General features: G+C 43.8%; 3 protein-coding genes across 4 annotated transcripts; 2 read left to right on the top strand and 1 right to left on the bottom strand.

The window, feature by feature from the left end:
* Positions 1 to 5,414: 5,414 nt before the first annotated feature.
* LOC118288948 (medium-chain acyl-CoA ligase ACSF2, mitochondrial) lies at positions 5,415 to 13,787 on the top strand. Of its 2 annotated transcripts, XR_004785964.2 has the most exons (17): positions 5,415 to 5,667; positions 6,521 to 6,722; positions 7,035 to 7,163; positions 7,435 to 7,488; positions 7,682 to 7,803; positions 7,889 to 8,051; positions 8,245 to 8,340; positions 8,419 to 8,570; positions 8,670 to 8,758; positions 8,838 to 8,914; positions 8,990 to 9,097; positions 9,178 to 9,329; positions 9,466 to 9,607; positions 9,779 to 9,889; positions 9,982 to 10,050; positions 10,149 to 10,264; positions 13,548 to 13,787. XR_004785964.2 is itself a non-coding variant. In XM_035615546.2 (16 exons), the coding sequence occupies exons 1-16, from the start codon at positions 5,570 to 5,572 to the stop codon at positions 10,197 to 10,199; spliced, it is 1,815 nt and encodes a 604-aa protein (XP_035471439.2). In that variant the 5' UTR covers positions 5,415 to 5,569; the 3' UTR covers positions 10,200 to 10,539. The 2 variants fall into 2 exon arrangements, 1 of the variants encoding a protein (XP_035471439.2); XM_035615546.2 differs by lacking the exon at positions 13,548 to 13,787 and having other exon boundaries at positions 10,149 to 10,539.
* ndel1b (nudE neurodevelopment protein 1-like 1b) lies at positions 11,166 to 20,310 on the bottom strand. Its single transcript, XM_035615548.2, has 9 exons — positions 20,124 to 20,310; positions 17,578 to 17,674; positions 15,504 to 15,657; positions 14,597 to 14,745; positions 13,789 to 13,925; positions 13,506 to 13,673; positions 13,328 to 13,419; positions 13,070 to 13,215; positions 11,166 to 12,940 (listed from the first exon to the last, which is right to left on the bottom strand). The coding sequence occupies exons 2-9, from the start codon at positions 17,661 to 17,663 to the stop codon at positions 12,850 to 12,852; spliced, it is 1,023 nt and encodes a 340-aa protein (XP_035471441.1). The 5' UTR covers positions 17,664 to 17,674; positions 20,124 to 20,310; the 3' UTR covers positions 11,166 to 12,849.
* A 1,296-nt stretch (positions 20,311 to 21,606) lies between these two features.
* LOC118288802 (RING finger protein 222) lies at positions 21,607 to 24,171 on the top strand. The gene has a single exon (XM_035615298.2). It carries the CDS (start codon positions 21,844 to 21,846, stop codon positions 22,468 to 22,470), a length of 627 nt encoding a protein of 208 aa, XP_035471191.2. The 5' UTR covers positions 21,607 to 21,843; the 3' UTR covers positions 22,471 to 24,171.
* The last annotated feature ends 81 nt before the right edge of the window (positions 24,172 to 24,252 follow it).

The raw sequence follows: 24,252 nt of genomic DNA, 5'->3' as shown, positions 1-24,252 counted from the left end.
CAAAACCACAATTATTTTTTTCCTTTAGTATGGTAAGATGCCAACATTGGCTACTTAGCATAAAAAATAAAATACAACTGGGCTTGATGCAAATCTGGTTGTAAATCAAAGAATTAGACAAAGAGAAATGTTGAGATGAACTGGTGGAAGATCGTAGCCCTTATCTTCTCTGGACCTTCAACAAATTTCCACAACAATTCCTCCAATAGTTTTTTTAAGAAACTTTGGTCTGGACTAAAAAAACATTTTATTAAAAGTTTTGATTTAGTTTGACAAAAAAAATGTAGATGCAAAGTTTCAATTCCATGTACATGGTGTCTATTCTAACTCAAGGTGAACACGTCAGAGAGCGAGAGAGAGGGTCAACGAGCCAATAAGGCGCCTCGCAGAATTCTCATTAATCCCAAGTGGGTCATGAGTTTCCAGGTCGTGGAATGCCTTGCCTTGCTCTGCTTCTCCCTGGGGGGGGGGGGGGGGGGGGGGGGGGGGGGGCGTTGGGTGTCTTCTGGCAAAAAGTGATCGTAGGGTCACAACACGGGCCTGCGTGTCTCAATATCAGGTATCAAAGGGGGATCGGGGGAGTTGTGTGCTCCCACTGGGTAAACGGGTTGTGATCATGAAGGAGACCAGGCTCCGTCTTCATCAGAATGTTTTGAGATCAGGGTTAATCAGTTTGTCTGTCATGACAACATTTCACTCTCCCTCAAAGTTGGCAGAGACTTTTGGGATCACATCCAGTCAAACGTATACTGGATATTACTGATAAAAAATCCCACACCGCTCAGCTTCATTATGCGCGTTGTTCTCCCTTGGCTGATGTCTGTGTTGTGTCTAATTAGGTCTGTTTGTGAATGGCGACTCGCTGCTGCAGTCTGGCCCGACAAGGCCGTCTCCCTCGTCCTTTCTGTTGTGCATTTCTCCCTTTTCTCAAAGAGTGAATGTGTGCGACTGCTGTCGGCTCACACGGCTCCCAGAGGCCGGGTCGGGGCACGGGGGGCTCCCACTCCAAGTAACTACTGGGAACACCCCAACCCCCCATGCCTAGCAGTCCAATAATGGCACAGAATTTGGCTCGGAGGACGTCAAGCAAACACACCACAAATGAAACTTTTATTTACTTGCTTTCACGTCCCCTCCCCCAACAGCCTTCTTTTGCTTGGATCTGCGCTGCCATTTCCAGGGGCCCCATGGCAACGGCAAGCCCTGTCAAGGGGGGGTACGACTTTCTCATGATGTCACCATATCACAGTGCTTTGGCGGTCTTCAGAAAGCTGATAAGCTCTCGGTCAGAGATCAGAATACCGACTGAAGTGATATTTTCTGAAACACAAAAGTGTGATAGTGTTTTCTCTCAACATCATCGTTTAAAATGATGAACCACTAGAGACGCTTTCACTGATCTCAGGAACATGAGTTCATCCTGCACCACAACTCTCCCGACTTCATGATGGCCATAAATGCACGTGTCTTATTCAACCAGGAAGTCATTAACACTTCTTTCTACTCTAATTGTTGTCCGATTGTTATAGTGCAATCTGCTCGCTCTCGTCTGCTCTCAGGCCTGTCAGAGTCACGGTCAGGCCCGGCGGATCGGCTGTTCTCACCGACCAATGAGCCCCAGTGGCTTTGCCTCGTTGGTGGACCACTCCTTGGCAACCAGACCCACCCCCTGTGACCTCTGACCTGGGTTGTGGCACTTGGATGACAGGAGAGGGGGGAAAAAAGGGGGTTGTGTATAAATTCAGCCATCAGATTCTGGAGGAGATAGGGCGTGCCCTCTAAACTCACTTCTTTTGGGCATTGTTGGAGCGACAAAGATCCTCAGCCAACGGCGGGACAAGTGCAGAGCGTGATGGATTGTGCAACTGAACGTGGGACGTTTGAGGGATGTCTAAATGAGGAGCGTAATGGCTTGTGTGATGGATAGGTAGGAAGCGAACACTTAGATTTTCAGACAGGAGCGGATGTGAGCCGTTTGCTTCTGGGACCGAGAATGATGGATCGATTCTCAAGGGACGAGGACTCAGATGGGAAATAGATGCAACCCACTGCTGTTGACTTTCTACATCAACAGTTTAAGATCACAAGTCAGCAAACCACCATGATCTAAATCATATATGTACAAATGACGAATATTGCACCGTAACTTTCGTGACAAACAAATTGCGAGCACACAACAGCGGTTGTTGACTTGTCATCACATAGGAGAGCACGCACACCAAATGCTATTCGAACTAAAACTTGAAATCATGCCTTTGCACCAGTGAAGCAATGTGGTAGCAGTAGATAATATATCTAATTCATTAAATTAGACTTTTCTCAACCAATATTAAACAATGGACATTTAAATAATTAAATTAAATCTTGAGTTGTCAATACAATGAATTGTGAATTCCTGTTTAAAGTAATTGAATTAACATAATCATCTTAGCCTTGTGCAAAAAAAAAAGGAAATTGATAAAAGATGTCGAATATTTTGATATTTTGATCTTCCTAAACTTCATGTTGAATAAAAATCCGAACCAACAACAAAGCTGCATCGGTGGAATTCAGGGCCTGACACGCCCACGTGTCAGTCATGATAAAATACATTTTTAAAACCAATGCAGTTTGAATTTCTCTCTGCAATAAAATAAGACATTCCCTCGAACCACGGATTGTGCAGACTTAGGCAGGGTGATTTCATAAAAATCATTACCGGTTGTAAAAACCAGCGTGCTGAGTTCTGAGCTATGGCAACAGTTAGCAAGTGGACAAGTGTTGGCAACAGCTGAATGGTCAGCTGGGAAAGGGCTGAGTCCAGGGAAAGTAGAGCCACAGGGGCTCACACACTCGTGTGTATGTGTGTGTGTGTGTGTGTGTGTGTGTAGCTGGTTCACATAGTGGCTTAGCACAGGTGACAGCCATGCAGTGACCCTCAATAGGAGTTCAGGACCCTGTTATGTTGATAGGGACCTGCCTGCTCTCCAAAAGGTCAAAGGTCAACCAGATTGATTAACCCACAACAACATTGCTTGAAAAATATAAATGAAATAAATGCTTTTTTAAGCCTGTGACATCAAACCAACAGCAATGACAAAAGAGAGGCAAAATGAAAACAGGACATTTTTGATGCGAAATGAAAAATCATTAAAGATTGATTTATTTCATGCCCTCTTTACTCCACCCGCAGTGTTTACAACCTCAGTGTCCGGTGTAGCCCGAGAAGGGCGGTCGTGGAGCTTTTTGTGCTCATGTTGCACCACAGTCACGTCAAGTTTGCCCCGTCGCAGACTGAAGAGACAGGCGTTAGTCGGCGTGACATAATGTGTCGATTCTGGGGGGATTTATCGCTGCTCAGCTGTGGAATGTCTGAGTGGGGGAATCACAGAGCGGGCGAGCGGCGGAGAGGGCACAGTGTGCTGACGGGGGAAATTTTCCTTCCCCCTGTTATTTGAAAAATGTGAGGCTGCTGAAAGACAGAAGCTTCTCTCCTTCACCTCCACTCCGGCTGCAGTGATAACGGCAGGACTTGAAGTTATTTTGAAAAATGTAACTTTTGTGAACGTGTACAAATTAGTTTTGCTAAGCTTGTGCTCTGAGAAATCCCCTGTAATACGCAGTGTTCACGGCCAACTGAAATTGATTTTAAAATGACCGGATGACCATTTGTGATTATCGCATGCTTGGTCACAGCGAAGGACAAATCTGACAGTTCTTGCTCAGACAGATGCTGCCCCCCGCAGGACAAAAGTCTCTCTTGTAGCTTTATGTGTCATGTCACTGCTGTATTGTTAATGAAGGATCCTGACACAACACCTGTGTTGGGTACAGTATTAACCCACAAACCACAATAGCATTGCAGCGAGTGCACGGAGAACAGGCTTCATGTTAAAGGTCCCAGAGAGGCCGCTCATATTTCCAACCGTGCTGAAATGTAGATTCATGCCGTAATCATAACAAAGCCTGAACATGACTGACGCTGAATAACAAAAGGGCCGGTGTCGTGATCGTTGGTCCTGGAGACAAGCTGTCCACACACTGATGGATGACTTGACTCTCCCTGGATCCGTCCAATACAATGGAGGTAACAATTCAAGTGGATTTGACCGAGCGTGTACTCGAAAAAAGCCCATCAGCGTATCCACCGGGGTTCGATTTGTCAGTGAGCGTTGGGCGAGGTTTCGTGCCAAATTTTGAGAGAAAACACAGTCCAGCAGATCGAGCTGAGTTCCCGACGCCAGCGAAGAAATCCAGTAATAAAACAACAGTTGTTGCCTGTGAGAGCTCTGTGAGGTTGTTTGCAAAGGGCCTGTGAACACGCACGACCTTTAGCTCGTGTTAGTGATCACAAAAGGTACAAAAGTAGAACAATATTTTCCAGATTTACTTTCAGGAATAATTTAGGTCCACTTAAGAAAAGCCAACAAAGACGTCCGGTTTCATTTTACACCTCCTCTAATACAGCTCTTAGTGTGGAAACAATTTCAGTTCGTTTCTATGAGCAAACAGGGCTTTTATACACACACTCTGCCATATAGACATGTTGTAGAACTTAGTTGGCGTGATACATTTACAGTTCAGTGTCACGATGGTCCTCTGGTCAAAGGGAATCATGTTCCTGGATTTTTGGGGGGGAAACTGGTAAATGAAGAATGAGGGAGTCCTGGGACAAGTTCAGTTTCAGCATACAGGCGTCGTCCTTCTCCATAATCTATAGTTTGGACGGGGGAGGGAGCTCAAGAGTTGAGCGGCTTTGCTGTGTGTTTTGTTGCAGGACTTCCTTTGGGTGGAGCTGAGGCTTCAAAGACATTGTGATAAAAAATGAACAAAAGAACCTTGGACTTTGGTATTAGTAGTAGAGGAGTGTGTTAGTCTGTGTGTTAGTGGTTGAGACAAATCGTCACAGCCTTACCCATAAATTCCATAAAATTCATGGAACGTCATGTGGCGGAGCCTCATTTCTCTACACGTCGCATTCAATGTTCACTGGAAAATCTCTTTCGAGGGGGCTGTCTTGTCGTTCAGAGCAAGCATTTTTGAACATGTGATTATAAAACTGTATTTCCACTATAGTTTCTGTTTTAAAAAGGGGCAAAATGAATAACCCCTTGTGAATAATGACTGATCTCTGAACTGCATCTCATAAACTACACTGAGTTATATCCCATGCTTTGTACCGATGCATTCGAAACAACTTAAAATTTCAATAATATGTGCCTTTATCCGGTGTACACCTGATGTTTAGCAGTTCCAATCAATGTTAGAGACTTATTTTGTGATTTTCTTTGCTTTTTTTTTTTTTTTTTACAAGAATATCAATTTTGTCTACCACTTAAAACATGATAAAACTTTGATCTTGTCATGTGTAACCATACGGAAAAAAAGATGTGGGGAAAAGTGTGGGGGCTTTACATAGCAAAGTTAATCATCAGCCACCGACTAAGAGTTGACGTTGAAGATTGCAAAGTGAGCAGATCCAACCAGAAAGGCTGGCTACTCAGATATATCACTTACATGTATATATCTACTCAGACTATATTAAGATCCTGCTGACGCATAATAACTGTGTCCTAGCCACTTCAGACCCATGGCGGCACTAATCTCTTCCTCGCTGCTGAGGTGCTATGCTCGCACACTCAGATCCGCGGACGGACTCAAATCATGCAGAGCGACTTTGCTCGAGGGGTAAGTTTAAAAACTTATTCATGCTCAGCGGTCAAATGGCAACATGTGGAGTCACCCGCACATTGATCACAGATATTTGGGCTTTGTAAGATGTCATTAAATATTGATTTGGTATTTTAAGTCAGGTAACAAATGCCTGATCTACAAATGTATGCAATGAAATTGTTTGTAATCGTTGGGTACAAACATAAGTTCCAATCCTCACATTAACACCGAGCAATGCGAAAACATTGAAAGCAACTTTATAAATGAACTCATCACAACCTTAATAATTAGACCTCCACTTCACAGATAATTTCCATTTTGGAAAACCTTTCTGTGAACAGGGTCTACAAATGTCTAAAAGATATTTGCAACATGCTTTTGTGTTGCTGTTTTTTTGCACATTGTTAAATGTCAAATGTAAACAGTTACACATGCCTGCAAATGTTTTGAGACTTTTTTTTCTCAAGGTCTCCGGCGGCACAAATATCGTCAAATTGATTCTGTGTTTAATGTGCTGGTGGAAAGCCTGGGTCGTCTTTCAATGAATTCACGTGTAATTTCAAGATGGGAAAGACATTTTTTTTTTCCAAACAGAGTAGTTAATCACTTCCTAGATATATATGGTTTAACCAAGTTACTGATTAGTGGACTTCTGCTGGGAAAACAGCCAGTCCAGGCAGAAATGCTGGTTGTACCGAAGTCTAACTTGTTGCCTTGAATACCACAATGCCTTTCCCTTGTGTGTCAGAGACTACGGACTGTGATGTAGAGGACAAATAATCTGTGGGCATTCTCTCCCAAACCTACAGTTACTTCTAGTGCTCAAATCATCGTCTGCGTTTGACTGTGTTGTCTCTCTCTCTCTCAGCGCCAGGTCACTCCATGTGGACAGTCGTCCCCAAAACCCCTCCCTGACCAGCAGCTACGTCCACGGCACCTCCACCATCTCTCTGCTCCCCCTGACCGTCGGCCAGAGCCTGGACAGCGCGGCGGAGCGCTGGCCTGACCGCGAAGCCGTGGTCTTCCTGCAGGACGGCATCCGGAAAACCTTTGCACAGTTTCAGCAGGATGTGCGTCTCCGATGAGTTTTCAGTCACTCTGACACTAAGAGTGGGAGCCTCTCCTTTTTAAAACAGTTGTGACCTTTGGACACATGGTGAAATCACATGTAGTAGCTATTCATCTGGTAGCACCTGTCAAATTTAGTTCATGATAAGAACTTTGGTTTTCTTTCTCCAGTCTTTAGAAGAAAGTGAGAAGTATTTGTCAGGCTTGTACAAATACCCGGTTAATTAAATTGCATGCAGTAGACAAAATATCTCTGGCTCCGTCGCTGGCTGAAAGCATTTTCTCATATTTCTTTTTGTCCTTCACTGGTGCAGGTTGACAAAGCGGCTGCGGGCCTCCTCGCCCTTGGCCTGAAGCGAGGCGACCGTCTGGGGGTCTGGGGACCCAACACGTACGAATGGGTCCTTTTCCAATTTGCCTCTGCCAAGGCTGGGATCATACTGGTCAGTTTGGGAGGCATGTGTGCCTTTAAAATGACTTTGACGACAAGTGTAGCTGTACATGTACAGTAGCTGTGTGGTTAGACAGACTGTCCTACATCTCAGTGACTGGACAAATGACCAAACACCATCCTGCAAAGTGAGCAGGACACCGAACATGAACCCAATATACACAGCGTTTTATAATATATGTATTATGTAAAGGCCTTTGAGAAATGTGTGGTGAGGGGCCCCATGAATCGACGTGACTTTCAAATCGCTGTTGCTCTTGCAGGTCTCCCTGAACCCGGCCTATCAGGTGAAGGAAGTGGAGTTTACTCTAAAGAAGGTACTGCACTGTACAGCGTGTGACCTTTGTCCAACTTACATAACCGCACTCGATTACAGTACTTCACCACAGCACCGAGGCAAAATCTAGACAACTGACAGCTGACGATTTACTTTCATACAAGTATAATCTTTACACACATTAACATGTAAGAATGCAAAAAAATTCAGCAGGATTAATTTGTTGTGTCCAGGTCCAGTGTAAGGCGGTGGTCTGCCCTGCTCAGTTTAAAACCCAGGAGTTCTGTGAGATGCTGAGGGAGATCTGCCCGGAGATTGATGACTCGTCGCCAGCCGCCAAGATCAGTAGCTCCAGGTATGACTCCTCCAGACGCACGCTCCTTCCTCTGTTATCGTCACGGGAATGCAGATGCAGTAAAATCCTGCCTCGGGTCTGCCAGATTGCCGGACTTGCGCATGGTGATCGTGACGGACAGCAGGCGGCCGGGGATGCTCCACGTGGAGGACGTGATGCAAGCAGGAGAGAGCCGGCACCGCAGGGAGCTGGTGGATCTGCAGAGCAAGCTGTCCTTCGACGACCCCATCAACATCCAGTTCACATCAGTAACATTCACCAGCGTCGTCTTTGTGAAAATGATCACGCTTTAAGTGGAGGCCATTAGACGGTGGTAAACTGTGGCCATGAAGGGAGGCTCGGACACTCTGATAGGCTATAATACTAAGACGATGAATTGATTGGTATTCAGGGGGTTCAACAGCAATTCAGATGGAGTTATGTTTTGTGTTTTGTATTCAGGGTACAACTGGAAGTCCAAAGGGAGCTGTTCTTTCCCATCACAATATTGTAAATAATGCCTACTTCTTGGGTCTCCGAATGGGTTATCCATCTAGAGTAAGTCCACTTTTATCTCTTGTATTTAAGAAAATGCAAACAGTGAAATGTGAGTAATCTTCTCCCCCTCCCCATCAGCCTCAGGTGCGAGTGTGTCTGCCTGTGCCCCTCTACCACTGCTTCGGCTCCGTGCTCGGAGGGATGACCATGGCGGTGCATGGTGTCACACTCGTCTTTCCTTGTTCTGGCTACAGCATCCAGGCCAATCTGGAGGCCATTGAGAGGGAGAAGTATGACCCGCGGATCCTCATCACCCAAATCACCTTTAAAATACACATACGCTGCCGCGCACCTTCACTGACATGCGGTCTATTTTCTGGTTATTCAAGGTGCAATTTAGTCTACGGCACTCCCACGATGTTCATCGACATGCTGAGCCAAGATTTGCACAAGTATGATTTGTCATCAGTCGAAGCTGGTAAGAAATTTCAAGACTGAAAGTGAATTTGGTACAGTCAATATTTGAGGCATCATCGTCCATTTGTTTTGTGCTTCAGGGATAATGGCGGGTTCCTCGTGCCCCCCTGAGATTGTGAGAAAACTGAAAACAGACATGAACATGAGAGAGATAACGGTGAGCATTTACACTGTCCTATACCTTCTCAAGTACAGCAGGAAAAACAACAGGTGTCCATCATGTTTTCGATAGTTAGGCTATGGAACAACTGAGAACAGCCCCGTTACATTTCTGGGATTCCCAGAAGACGATGATGAGCTGAAGATGAACACCACTGGATGCATCATGAATCACACTGAGGTACATGCCGCCTCTTTTTGAACAAACCTTTATCCCCATACGACAAACTGCGACTGACAGTGCGACCCTCTATACTCTAGGCAAAAGTGGTGGACCCCGCCACGGGGCAGATCGTCCCCCTGGGGGCGTCAGGAGAGCTGATGATCAGAGGCGGTTGTGTCATGCATGGTTACTGGGACGAGCCTGAGAAAACCAGCGAAGTTATCTCGCAAGATCGCTGGTACAGGACTGGGTATGTTGACCGATGACAATGTAATTCAACGGAAGGAAAATTTCAATTCCAGTATCTGTGTGTGGCCCACATGGAAATCAGCCTGGGAAAGGCTGTTTACATGATTTTTTTTTTACGAAAACTTTCCTCCCGACAGTGACACTGCCTCGCTGAACAGTCTGGGATACTGTCAAATTGAAGGACGCATGAAGGACCTGATCATCCGAGGGGGGGAAAACATTTACCCTGCCGAGATTGAGCAGTTTCTCTATACACATCCCAAAGTGAATGAGGTGCAGGTGAGAATCACGACCACTGGCGGGCGGCAAAGCGTCACAGCGAAGCTAATGTTCAGTGTGGGAAGATTAGTTCAAACCCTCTTCTTTGTAAAGAGAGCACATTTCATGGAGATGTCGCATCAGTTGGCTGGGGGTCGAAATTGCACGCGTTTCTGTTTCTCTGTTTCCTAGGTGGTTGGGGTGAGAGACGAGAGGCTGGGCGAGCAGGTGTGTGCCTGCATCAGGCTGAATGAGGGACAGACCTGCAGTGCAGAGGAGGTCAGAGCGTTCTGCAAAGGACAGGTGAGAGTAGGTGATGAATGAAACGGGCAGGAGCTCAACATACTAAATCTCACACATGGGCTGATGACAGGATTTGTGTTTCCTTCTTCTAGATTTCTCATTTCAAAATCCCGCACTATGTGGCCTTTGTGGAGAGCTACCCCCTGACGGTTTCTGGAAAGGTAACTTCTAAACAAACACTAACATGTCTAAACCATCCGTATGAGTGATTAATGAAAATAAGAATATGATATGGCCACTACTTTTCTTCTTACTCTAGATCAAGAAGAACATATTAAAACAGGACATGGAGAAGAAACTGGGCCTTTAATTTGTGGACTGATAGACGATGCACCTGCTGGGAAACAAAGATCTGAACTCCTCCTCCTTTTTTCTGTAAGCAGGATTACACAACAAACTACTTAACAGATGTGAAAGGACATGGGCCAAGGCAGAACCCAATACATTTTGGTGCAGATGTGGACAAAGGGACGGATTCAGGAATATATATTTTATCACTTTATGTGGCGTTTTTTTCCCAACATTTTCACTAAAAATCTCAGGGAATAATTGAAGAATCTTGATGAAAAAGAAAAAAATCAGGCGTATGTAGAGGGTTGATAATGTGTGTAATGTGGTGCAGTTCCTATTAAAAATCCTGATCTAGCGGATTCAAATTTGGTTTCATACGGGGTTCAGTTGGGCTTTGGCAGAGGTATGAGCTCCACCCAGTGCCACTCTAGTTTTACATCTTGCCGTTTAAATATTCATACAAAAAAAACAAGACCATCAATCTTGTATCCACAGACATCAATCTTGATAATTTGTTACTGACCTCTTTCTTTTAACACAACGTGTAACGATGATGAAGGCTCAAAACACTGGCCTAAAAGCTCCAGGGAATATCCAGTAAGTGGGTGGGTCTGACAGAGCTCGTCCACTGCACTTCCACCTACAACCGTGCACCTATTGGATGGTGCAAGCTGTCAATCACGCTGTATCCACGCCCCAGTGCATACTGTTCTTTATCGTCTATTTTACCCAAAAGGATACCACAATTCATAAAAAGAACATCATGCTGTATTGGAGAAGACTTGAAACTAGAAGATTGAGACCAGTAACCCCTCAGTTTTTCTCATAGACTCTATGGAAACTGGCTTAGTTTTGCAACCAGTGGAGACGCGCCCTCTGCTGGTCATTCCAGAGAATACAGGCTTCAGGAACTGATTCTTTTTTCTAGTCTGTGGTCAAACTGTGAAATCTCTACTTACAGTGTATGAAACAAGTACAAAGTACATTTATCATCTCAGTCTTTATTTACATAAACAGTTTGGACAAACAATTTGATATCGTAACACAGTGAACGTAACCACTGCTTATATAGTAAAACTCGATATTTGAACACATGCCATACAGAATCTGAAATAAATAGGACCTCAATGCCAAATGTCAGTATGTACAATATGGTGCTCGGCAAAATGACAATCCTGCTATGTACACATGTGACATCTCATATAATTAAATTACTATGAATACTAAAAGGCTTTGAATATGCTCCAGGATGTTAAAATGGCCACAGAAAGATTTGTGGCAGGGAGAAAAGTGCGGGCGAAATTGATTCAGACAAAATCAAAATCAAAACCTGCTAAAAGTCAAATTAACAGGTACTCTGAAAATATGCTGCATGACACAAAGGCTGCACACTTCACCATGAACCAACACACACACAAACCAAAGCTAACAAACGGTCTCACGAAGAATCTTTGAGTCAGTCGTTTTTCTTTGAGTGTGCTTGTGTGAGTTTCATGAAAATGGAATCCACCTTCTCATCGAAACCAACTGTGGCATTAAATCAGAGCGAGGTAAATGAGCCTGTCACAATACTTAATAAAAAAAAAAAATCTATACATCAAACATTTAAAAAAAAAAAAAAGAAGGCAAAACTGTTCCCCTCAAATTGCCAACGGATGTTGGAAACACTCGCCCGCTAGCGAAACCTGCGAGCGAGGAGCGAGGCTTAAGTGCAGGTTGAACCCGGAAGACAGTCCCAGAACGGAGACTACTTCCAAAATGAGTTACTGCGAGTCGCCAGTAACGAGAGGAGCGACTGTGCACCAGAACTACATGGCTTTGAACGATCAACATTCACTTCAGTCTTTAACACGGGGCCCGACGACGACGACTCTCCTACCCCACTTTAAATATGCACACATGCAGGAAAATTTGCAAACAGAAAATATTGCATTTTAAAGCATACTGTGAGATAAATTTGTCAATATTAACATATCCCTTTTTTAAATACAATACATTCTAAATTAACTTTAGTAGTTTAACTGTGCAATTTAAGTGAAAATACAGGGGGAAAAATAAGAAGGGTTAAGGTGAAGCTTTAGTCTGTTAAGAACCGTTTGTCAGGGATAGTAGTTTTCAGATGAACAGTGGAACTGAAAAGCATTAACCACATCAGAGTTGACAGCTAGAAAGCAACACATTGCGATGACATTCATACGAGCACGTTACAGAGCTGTGCAGCTTTAGGCACATGCAAGTCATAGGAAACGTACTGAATGCACGAAGAACCGTGCACCTACTCACAGATGCATTTTAGAGCTGCAAACTGGAGGCTGGTTAATTGTATGGTCAGAGCCTCGCATCCACACATCAGGTTCAAAAAATTAAAAAAAACACAATCCCAAACAGGCAAACGCCCACATCACTCTACGTCATCACTCTTGCTCTCACTCACTTTCTCACACACACACACACACACACACACACACACACACACACACACACACACACACACACACACACACACACACACACACACACACACACACACACACACACACACACACACACACACACACACACACACACAATGTATTGGTCTTTCAAGTGTCCTCTCTGTTCCCACATTGTGATGGGTGGGTAGGAGTTGCAGTGGAGGTTTGTGTGGCATTGGGGGAAGGGGGGACACTTCACACACTCAGAGGCAGCATCCCCGGTGGAGACACAGCTCTGGTTGTTGCCATGGAGGTCAAGGTGCTTGGGTCCAATCCGTTAACAGTCCTACGGTTGCCAGGGGCATGTTTAACATTAGCAAACACGCACTCACAGGTTATATACACAGATTATTTTTCTGTACATTCAGAGTTATGGTGTGGAGCTTTTGATGTCGACGAGCAGCCGAGGACTCACGTTTTGTCGTAGTAGGAGGTATGTAGAGAGTGGGAGAATTTGGTGGCATTGCTGCTGATGAGTGTACCATTGTCGGTGGAGTAATTTTTCCTTGCCGTCTGGTCTTTGGCGAAGTTCCTACAGGCGGCGAGTTTGGACTCCAAGGCCTTGTGACAAGATAGGAAACAGAATCTGTATTTAGCCTCAATATGAACATATTTCCTCAGTGTTATGCAAACTGTTTGGAATATTAAAGCATTTCAAATAAATGATACCTACCCCGACTTTCCTCAGGAGATCACCAACGATGTTAAGAGCTGAGATTCTAGCAGATGGAGTGAGGGCAGAGCTGCCACAGCCATTGGTCAAAGCTGGATTACACAAGTAGATATTAGTACACACAGTAGTTCCTTTTCCATTTCCAGTGTGAAAGTGTAACAGTGAGAGTGCTCCTGACCTTTTGGGCTGATGAACGGGTGCTCTATGCTTTTTCCTACAGGTGTGGCTGGGAGGGACAAAGAGGCCTGTACTGCGGAGTCTATCTTATCGATGTCTGAGGTGGGTGAGCTGGGTGCTGACATCCTGTCTGTCGTCCGCTCCCGGACTGCCAGCTCCTGTCGCAGGTCTGAAGAAGACAAGGGTAACACATGTGAAATACTACCCCACCAACCCTAACGCGGTTGACATATTGCCCGCTAATAAAGGGGGGGGGAATGGATTCCTCTGTGCTTCATCTTTACCCCGTGCTTCGTCTTTCAGCCGCTGCACAGACACGAGCAGAGACTCCTTCTCATCCAGCTCGCTCTCCAGGAAGGCGTTTCTCTCGATTGCCTGGTTTAAACGGCCCTCAAAATCCTCAAGAGACACGATTGTAGCCCTGCACATAGAAAATGAAAGAAACTGTTAATATCAGCAGAATGTGATAGTATGACAGCCATTATTAAAGAACATGAACTAAAATAACATATTAATACAATTATTATATTAATTTAACCGAAAAACATGGGATTATGTCCAGTTTGGTACTAGAAAATGTTATAATGACAATAAGAGTTGTTTATATTCTCCCAAACCCAAAGCTACCAAGAGGTAAATAACGACAGCTGCGTTAAAAATTATCAAAATATATTTTAATGAATCAAACTAGTGCTGCAAATAACGACTGTTTTCATTTTCTGTCGATTATTTTCTCGATTAATGAATTAATTGTTTGGTCAGTAAAATGTCATTAAACGCTGAAAAACAGCGATCGGGTTTCCCTAAACCCCCTAGATGATGTATTTTTTTTCCTACATACAAAAAGATATTCAGTTTAATTTTCATAGAGGAGCAAAGAAAACAGAGAATATTCACATTTAAGAAGCTGAAATCAGGGAATTTTGAGTTTTTACTTCTGGAAAATCGATTATCAAAATAGTAGTAGTCGACTACTACTCTGCAGCTCTAAATCAAACATATCTAAAAATCTACTGGTCCCAGTTGAAAATTGCAGAGGGAAAGATGCTGATCTTTTGGTTCCAGCACGCTACAAAATTGCATTCCTCGGACCTTTTGGCTCTCTCCAGGTCGTCGTTGGCCTGCTCCAGCTCACGGACGTATTTGTTGAGCTGCTCCTTGATGCTGCGTGTCTGGCCCAGATCGTCCTCCAGCATAGAAATCTGCTTGTAGCTCTGGGTGTACTGATGCTCCAGCTTCTCCTGATAGAGATGGACGCAGTGAAGAAGAGGAAGAAGAAAAGTAAAAAAACAGTTTGGGAGTGAGTGTGTGTAGAGAAACCAGGTCATCGGAGAGACCTGCTGTTCCAGGAAACATCCTAGTCATCCTAGTATTCATAAACAACAGTAGGGGAAACCTGGTGAATCACAATGTCATGAAACAGCGAGTAAAGATGTTCTTCCACATTATTTCACTTTCAAAGGGCCTCTTTGTTCCCTGGGTACTGTAGGTCCTGTGGCTAATGGGCTCTGGGGTCCTTCAACAGTGGCAGAGGCTGCATGCCTGGCGGGAATGATTCATGGTCTCCCTGCCTCATTTACACTGTTCCTGTTTAGGAGTAGCTGATGCGAGCATGCTCACATGTTGGGGCCATGTAAAGATCACAGCACTTTACTGCAGAGTGATATCCTCGATGTATATATGCTGATTTTCTCATACATAATATGTAATGTCTGCTCTGCTCTCTAAGAACAAAACTTGACCTTGGAGTTTTCTATTTTCTTCCTCCTTATCCTGACATCCAATTAAGAGGTGCTTGAAGGATTATGTAACAGCATTCCTTGTTGACGCCTGCTTTACAAATCAGACATTGGACCAAGTCCTCAGGATGCAGCAGAGCAGATGACCTCTTAAATAAACCACTAATCAATTTAAACCTGACCTAACCCACAGACCGCAAAGACAAACCAAAGTCCACAGCAGGCTTCATAGCAGGTCACCGGGCAGCGGGCGCAGTTACCTTGAGGTTGGCCACCTCGTTCTTCAGTCTCTCGTTTTCCGTCTGTAGGTCTCGGAGGCGGTGTTCCGCCTGGCTAAGCTGTGCCTCCAACTCCGCCTCCAGTTCGCGGCTCCCTTCCTGGAACTCCTGCAGCTCCTCCTGTGCATCGTGGCAACTGGATGGTACACGCACAGATAATGTGTGTGTAGGGGGGGGGGGGGGACAAAACAGAACATAAAACAATCACCTTCAATTACCAGCTAGCCTGTTCATTGTCCACCATTCAATTGTGTAGAGCTGACTGGCTGAATGGGCTCTAGAAGAGTGGCCGGCTTTTGTCCCGCAAGATGAGCCGGGCTCGGGCATGTTCTAGTTGCTTTGACTCCACTTGCCAGAAATAAACCTGTGTGAAAATGCCAGGAAGATATTTGTAGTTTTGTTCAACCTTCAATTCTGCCTCCGCCAAACAGGGAATAGTTTGGTGACTGCATTGTCAAGTAAGGCAATCTAAATTTAGAGCTCTACAGAGACAGCTGAATTGTCTGTGACAGAAGGTGGCTCGGAAGTAGCTCAGAAAAAAACAGGCCTGCTGTCATGTGACCTCAGCTGTAGAAGGGGTTAAAGGTCAGGGGCAAAGAGAAAATGAGAGGGCAAAAAAAACAGGATGAGGATAAGGCTAAGAAACAGGATGTGTGTAAAGGAAGTTTGCTGAAAAACAGAATAAATGATTACAGAGTTTCTGATGTGCGTACACTCATGTATATCTAGTTAGGTAGATATGTCAATATAGAGGGAGAATAGAAATAAATAAATATGGTGCTATAATCTCAAAATTAAAAGTAATCCAAAGTGACCCCTAACTTGTCCGCATGTTTTTGTGTGACAGTGGGAGTTCACGCCGCCCTGAGATCAGCTGACCTGTGCTGGGATAATGTGGCTCTGCACAGCAGTGGAATCCGCGAATCAGTTGTTGTGCCACACTCGTTCCACACATACCAGCGGCAAGAGAGGCTGCCTCATCAGCACGCCGGGCTCTTTAACGTCCCCGTTTAACTAACACACAGGCTCGTCTTCCCTCACGCGCTTCATGGTTTAAAATTACCAACAGGAGACCATGTGTGACATGGAGCAGCATTAGATAACTGAATGTGTAAACAAAACACATGATGTCCAAGTGGATGGAGTCGGATAAAAAAAATGTTGTAAACATGATCCTGAGAAAATATGCGCACCAAAACATGTGTGGGACAAGCCATGCCTAACTATATGTTTGAAGTTATTTTTTTCCACGGGCTGATGTTTTAGCCCAACACTATGTACCCACAGCAGGAGTTTCTCAGAAAACCACGAGGATTTAAACGCTCTCTCTCTTGCAGTTTTACTTCCTCTTGGGCCCCAACTCCACAAATAGAAAATACAGACGGACGAAGTTCAACAAAGATTTTACACGACGCTCACAGGGCACCGCTGCTGCTGCTGCTACTACCGCTGCCTACTCCAACACATGCTGCGGTCTCTGTTTAAGTAATCAAAGTTGCAGTCATTTCCTCCTGAGTGAGCCGCAGCTGTTTGTGGGCACGGGCTTTTTTTCAGAAAGCTCCTCCGCTCATTTGCCTTAAATGGCTAAACACAGTCTTTCCGTGCTGAAACTTTGAACATAACATTTGGAAACATTTGGTTAGAGGCGATGAGAAAATTGTTGTGTAGTCACATCTTTTATGACTCCATGCAAAACTACGTATTCAGCAAATTTGCATCAGGCTATTATGTAAGAGTGAGCGCCTATACATTTTTAAACACCCTGATGTTGAGATTTTTTAAATGTTTTGCTGCCGTATGGCTCTATAAACTGACACATGACAGTTATGATAATATTATGTACGAAAAGCTAAAAACACTATCGTGCATCTGGTTTGTATTTTGTAAGAAAATGTGACAGGTATCACACAAAATACAAACTTTAGAGGCATGTTTTAAATGTATATATGTTTTAATCTTGTGTAAAAAAAAAAAGAAAACTCAGGAAGACTATAGCTCTGCTTTGGGCAACTGATGAGGATCGTTTTTATCTTTGTCACCTGAGAATTGTACCTACCTTTTCTTATATTTGTGGGCTTGTGACTTCCAGTAATCAACTTCCTCATCCTTTGACGAAAATTTGGGAATCATCTCTGTGTCCATGTCAGGGCAACCTGAGGATTAAATTCACATATTAATAATGAGCCTCACAGCGATTTTACATTTGCTAAGAAGAGAGCATATGAAAACGAAACCAGGTGAAAGCTTACAAGGTTTAAGACAGGAAAGAGAAAAAAATAAATAAACCAGCAGGTGAGTGACTCAAACATGTACAAAACTTTTTCCATTTGCATCCCTTGACATGTAGAGTCAGATTCAGATCATTCCGTTCTTATCTTGGGGCAGTACGATCAGATAAATCAACATCAGAAATGTCGCTCATTCCTCAGTGGAGAACTTAACAGATCAAATATAGTTTCACTAAAAAGTGGCAAACAAAAAGCCAGAGCAGCCGCATCGGTGACTCGAGGTCCATGAGAAAATATATTATCATTAACAGCAATCCATGTTAATTAAACCTGGCTATAATGCCAAATAGATCACAGCTGTCTGTTGTAGCCTGCTTTAGAAGTTTTGATTTGAAGTGTTAAAAGTTTTTCATCTTCCTTTCCGTTTACACTTTACTAGACCCGTCGTCAGTGCTCCTACTAAACTCCTTCTGTGATCTATGTGGACCTACAAGGCAGAATTCAGGAAATGATTAAACACATCTGAGAAAGAGCCATGTGTGTGTGTGTGTGTGTGTGTGTGTGTGTGTGTGTGTGTGTGTGTGTGTGTGTGTGTGTGTGTGTGTGTGTGTGTGTGTGTGTGTGTACAGTAATGCTGTTGCTGTAGCTCCAAGAATATTTATAATCTGACCTGAGCTCACTAGGATTTCCTGCAGACGAGTTATTTATAAGACTCAGGGAACCTGGTCTGGTTGTTTTTACAACTGTCTGTGCTAAAGGCGCTTCTGTATATGAGAAAAACTAGTGGCATTATGTTGCTGTGGCCATTATCATTATGACATTTTGCCAACACTAGCCTAGGCGGTGAGTAGATATGTTGTTTTAGCTTTCCAAGAAGAGCAAGAAGACTCTGAGGGATGGAGACTCCGAGACAGGGCCTCCCGCTCTTCCCTTTCACACATTCCTCAGAGTTGGCGTCAGCGACAACTTACTCGCCGCAGACCCCTCACGTGTCCGTGCAGTACTCTGGAAAGTACAAAAGGAAGCTGGGGACCATGAATACGGCAAGGGTGGAGACAGTGAAATGTCCCAAAGCTGACGTAACATGTTGCTTGTATCGCATGACTAAGGAGAGCGTTAACACCCTTCTCAGGAACAAACTGAAACATTTCTTCTGCTTACAAGCAGAGACCAGCAATTCCTGCTAATCTGACAAATAGAACTGATGGTTATGACGAATGCGAGCGAGTGGTTCCTCATCCCGGGGATGTCTCTGAGCGACAGGAAACGGTTTCCCTGGTGATTGAGATGAAAGGCCTCAACAGGATAAACACCCCCTCAAAAAAAATAAGACGAGGCTGTTTATTAGCTCACTGACAGGAAACTTAAATCAGATGGGCTAATAGGAGGTATACCCTTACCAGAGCTACTCCACATATTGAGGACACATGGGGATTGTCTGCCACTGTACTGGTAACCTAAGACATCACGAAGCTCCAGCTGTATCGCGTAACGGCGCAGAGACTCTGCCGGAGAACGCGACAGCTCCTGTTCTCTCTCGTTTCAGCATCATTAGGCAGAGACGGCGGTGTCAGCTATGACCCCTGGATCTTTTTTGTTGTTCTGATGTTCACAATTCCAGGATAGTCCAGGGACAATTCACTTACAGTGGTGGAGACGTCGGGAGATTACAACCAGCGGGGGGGGGAGACAGTTTCTTTTCTCACATTTTTGTCTCTACATCCTCTTTTTTTGTTGTTGCTGCCGTAGATGACTGACGAGGTGCTTTTACTAAGAATGAACCGCTGACACTGACACGAGTCACATTAACGCTTACGAGAGGAGGCGAGGAGGATAACACACACATCTTTGTCATCTAACGTGAATTATAATAAGAGGGGTGGTGATGACATCCCCCTGGATCTTGGCCCATATGTTGTGTCTTAGCTGCACGAGGATGTATAGGAATATGATAATATTGATCTTTTTAAAAAAAAAAAAGTAATTCAAGAACGTATAACACCAACAGTGGCAGGCGTCACTGTAACAATGCCAACAACGGTCATGACGATTGACAGATCGAGCTGAACGGTGGCAGGTTGTCATTGAGGACAATTCAAAAAGCTGCTGTCAATGTGTCGACACCTCACAGGTCCATTTGTGCGGTTTGCCACACGGTCCAGCGGGCAGAGCTCGATGCCGAACGGTCTCAAGGCAGAATAAATACATAAATGAATACCACTAGGTATCAAATGTGAAAATATGAAGCACAACAACAACAAAAAAAAAGCTGAAACCGAGAGGTCGCGACACAACACACACTCAGGAGTCGGAGCGACACCGCGACACCAACAGGTCGAACATCGAACACGTCCGCGGTGAGGAAGTCAGTCACCTGCTCATGTCCAACCGGTGTCCGAGCGTCGTCAGCTTCTGTCGGGCGCCTTCCAGCCGCTGGTGGACATCCACCAACACGCACACACACGCACACACACTGCCGCCCCGCTGCTGGCCTCGGGCGGTGACGCTGGGGTGACTGAGCGCTGTGTTTAGGAAATTGCCAACGCGTCTCCCGGAAGTAACGTAAGTTCCTGACGCGGGGCGTACGTGATGACGCATGTCACGCTGTACGTCAGAAATGGGTAGGGCCGACGTAGAAGTAGATCGAAGTAGATCTGCTAGACAGGACAGAAGGAAAGGCAGAAACCAGATTCTGAACGTGTGTGAATATCAAGGAGGGTTCGGTTAATTGAAGATATTAATTAGGAATAAATTAATAAATAAAAACTTAGACAACAGGGGGCTGATGTGATGTTACTGTTTCAGGTTTTGCTGTTGTTGACTTAACAAAACAAAAAAAATCTAATGACGAAACAGAATAACAATCTCATCTCCTTGTTTTTCAGTTGTAACACTATTGTCGAATTTTTGTCAGATTATTATGATTATTATGATATTGATTATAAAAAATAAATACTGTTATTTATGACATATTTATATTTTCTTATAATGAGGAAAAAACTAATAAAGAGAGAAAAACAAATTTTCAACAAAAAAAGATTGCCAATAATTTATGTTTTCTGACTTATTTTTATAAAAAAGAAATACTATTATTCATGACATATTTATATTTTTTGTAATAAGTAAAGACCAAATAAAGAGAGAAAAACAATTTTACAAAAAAAGTTTGCCAATAATTTATGTATTCTGACTTATTTTTAAAAAATACTGTTATTTATGACATATTTATATTTTCGTATAATAAGTAAAGACCAAATAATAAGGGAAAAACAATTTTACAACAAAAAGTTTGACGTGTTTTTATATGTGCTATTTTAAATAAATACTGTTATTTGATCATTGTAATTTTAGCTTAAAACTGGTTTTAGGGGGGGGGGGGCCTTACAGTTCAACTTTCCTTCTGTGTCATGCCATTCTGTTTTGTTTAGGGTTTTTTAAGTAAAAAGTAAAAAAGATATTCTGAAAAAATAGAGATAAAGGATCAGCCGCACCTTTTTGGATTTTGTAGCAACACATTTTCTCTCTGCAGTGACCACAAGGTGGCACTTGATGTCAGGTAACCACCAAACACGGTTCGGGGACGATTTAAAAAAAAAAAAAGGGTCATATAACACATAAACAGTAAATTATAAACCAATTATGGTTCATTTTGGCTGATTTAATTGTATTTTTAAAAAAAACTTAGCAAACCAGAGATCGAATAAAACAGAATGTGCCTAAATTGTTCCAAATTAATTAATAATGCATTCACCCGCGGGCCTACAGCATATTGTTCCTAATGTTTTGTCTCAGTCAAGACACTTCCTCAATCTTCAGAGAAAGTCAGTACAGCCTCTGTGCATGAAGAACATGACGTGCGAACCAGCTTGGCCACTTGAACTGCCAAAAAAATGTTTTTCAGGGGACCCAGTCAGTCGAGTCAGTGCAGCCACAGGTGGCAGACCCTGTTCTACCAGGCGCTGCTCTCGCCCCCACCCACGGCCGCAGGTGAGGAGAGTCATGCGCTGAGGGAAACGTAACAAGGAGCTGAACTTGAATCGATCAAGTCTTATTCTGGACTTGATAATATCAAGTCGGTCCTTTTTTTTCCTTCTATGGCATTGTACAAGGAGGACAGCCAGGAGGACGCACGGGAGTGTCCAGTGTGCTACGAGTGTCTGTCGGGCACCGAAAGGACCCTAAGCTGCGGACATGTATTCTGCCACGACTGTCTGGTCAAAACGCTGGTGGGCATCAACAGCGATGGGAACATCCGAGAGACAATCGTCTGCCCCGTCTGCCGACACCTCACGTTCATCAGGAAACACAAGGAAGCGCTGGTGTCCCTCGCGGCCGACAAGGATCCGCACGGAGGGCAGACGCTGGAGGTGCCTCTCCATGTGCCACCTGGACAGCTCCAGAGCGCACGGCGCGCGTCCAGCGACACTTTGCCCAGGGGAGTGGACTGGATCGCCCAATGCCTCAGGGGCATCTCCGAGCGAGTCCGTCGACAGAGGCTGATCAGCCCCGGCCACAATGCGTCTCAGATCTTTATCATAAGCACCGAGGGGCGACCCATGGCAGAGGAGGATGCGCTCAGCGTTGTGATGACCGCGGTTCGTCCTCAGCGAAGGCGGAGGCGCAGGATTTGCACAACTGCACGATGCCTGCTCGTTCTGCTCTCAGCTTTTACTATACTCGCACTGGTGGCTGCGACCTTGCCCTGGATTCTGTTGGCATAGCCCCTTGACAGATGACTTGGATTAACGAGTGCCAATATAGGAACTGATGAACTGACATTTATGAAGGAATTCTCTGTTGAATTTCCACAACATTCAACATTATCCACGAGCTATGCAATGACGTGTGTGGCAAAGTTCATTTGTCTTTACTGATCAAAATATTATGAACATTTTAATGTGATATCAATTAGATCATTTGGTTTTTAAGATATGGTCATGGCGTTGTCATTTCCCTCACTGATTTTCAGGAAAATCCAGAGAGTTTATGGACATGCTCACCTCTTTTATGTGCATGACATAGAACAGTATAAACTAAAGTGACGAGGAGCAGAGGAGAAGCCTTGACAACTGCCTTTTGTTTTGCATTCCTGTCTGCAACAAGTTCTACTTGTTTCATGTGTAGCAAACACAGCAGTGATCTCCAGCAACTTCAAAACAAATCCAAAAGTTGGTGAAAGAACATTTTTGAGGTCTACTTTAAACAGTGCAGTGAAACAATTTGACATTTGCGGTCAACTCATTTCAATTCATGGTTGACGACGCTGTCAGCATTGCTTCGTGTTTGCAATATTTAATCCAAAGAAACAAGGAAGGGGTTACAGTTTGATATCAAGATACAAGCTTGGTCTTATGAGGAAGCAAAATGTGGTAATAAAGACGATATGTCAGGGTGTCCTGCAAACCTTCTCTCCTTCTTATAGCACAAAGAGAAAACATTCTCTCGCATTTCTAAATTTAACTATACATTCTTAAACATGCTTATCGGATGGCAACGTGTTTAATAGGCAGATAACTGGATGAAGTTAGTGGTTGTATGTCCCTCAGTGACATTCTTTACAGCGTGTAGGCAAAGCTTTCCTTGCAGTGTTTACAAAGACGCTGTAAACGGAGTCAGCTTTAAAACTCTCTGAAAGAAATAATTGATGCTCCCATGGCAGTCTGAAGGAGATAGACCAACAAATGAGCTGAGCCTGGTTGATTGTTGTAAGGAGATACGCTGCTGGACAGTATAGCATTAGATTACCACCGACTATTTAAGAAAAGTCAGCAGAGATGGGTTTATTGGGTTTATTTTGATGAAAAGAAAAAAAAAACACATCAATTGCAAATGGTATTTGTTTTCTTAGTTAATGTTAATTGCTCTTGACTTGAGCAGAGAGTTAAAACATTATTTCAACATACAAAGTTGATAGTCTGGGTCGGAGGGGTCACCACAAACAGACTAATTCTCCGAATCAGCCTCACCACCATCCTGTCAAACCTGGACACTCCTTGTGGCAAACCCACGGCCATCCTGCTGGGCCAGTCCTGCAGGTAACACATGCCCTGCCTGGTTTTTGATGAGTCAGACCTTTTCATCATAGTCCTGTTTGTGGCTCGGATGCCAGTGCATTGGACCCAAATTAAAAGAAGAGGTAACATCTATAAATCAGTGAACCAGCTATTGCTCCACAAGTGTGCTCATGCTATTGCCTATCCTAAACTTTAGGCAGTGGTGGAAGAAGTGCTCATAGATCCCTTCAATAAAAAAGCATAAATACTTACATTGCATGTAATGTATGAGTATAAAGAGTATTTTGCTCAGCTGTAAGTAACTTTGAAAAAGTGTGTCAACCAAATGATTTAATTTAATTTTTTTTAGATTCTTTTGCTGCCACAAAATAAATCCGCGAGGCTGTAAAATAAATAAATACATTTCTGATACCTTTTGGACTTTATGGCTGTTTCCACTGAAACAGTGGCATTTTATGGACTAACAAGTCTTTTCGACAAATGTGCTCC

This window comes from Scophthalmus maximus, chromosome 17 (genome assembly GCF_022379125.1).
Source record: "Scophthalmus maximus strain ysfricsl-2021 chromosome 17, ASM2237912v1, whole genome shotgun sequence".
NCBI classification, from domain to species: Eukaryota; Metazoa; Chordata; class Actinopteri; order Pleuronectiformes; family Scophthalmidae; genus Scophthalmus; species Scophthalmus maximus.
Note: the sequence above shows the minus strand (reverse complement) of the source record. Positions and strands in the feature narration are given on the sequence as shown.

Excerpts from the sequence above, each read along its gene's own strand:
- LOC118288948 (XM_035615546.2), top strand. The coding sequence starts at position 5,570 with ATGGCGGCACTAATCTCTTCCTCGCTGCTGAGGTGCTATGCTCGCACA. Across the intron at positions 8,341-8,418 it reads GAATGGGTTATCCATCTAGA|CCTCAGGTGCGAGTGTGTCT; the intron begins GTAAGTCCACTT and ends CCTCCCCATCAG. Across the intron at positions 9,608-9,778 it reads CCAAAGTGAATGAGGTGCAG|GTGGTTGGGGTGAGAGACGA; the intron begins GTGAGAATCACG and ends TCTGTTTCCTAG.
- ndel1b (XM_035615548.2), bottom strand. The coding sequence starts at position 17,663 with ATGGACACAGAGATGATTCCCAAATTTTCGTCAAAGGATGAGGAAGTT. Across the intron at positions 15,658-17,577 it reads GCCCACAAATATAAGAAAAG|TTGCCACGATGCACAGGAGG; the intron begins GTAGGTACAATT and ends TGTACCATCCAG. Across the intron at positions 14,746-15,503 it reads ACGAGGTGGCCAACCTCAAG|GAGAAGCTGGAGCATCAGTA; the intron begins GTAACTGCGCCC and ends CATCTCTATCAG.
- LOC118288802 (XM_035615298.2), top strand. The coding sequence starts at position 21,844 with ATGGCATTGTACAAGGAGGACAGCCAGGAGGACGCACGGGAGTGTCCA.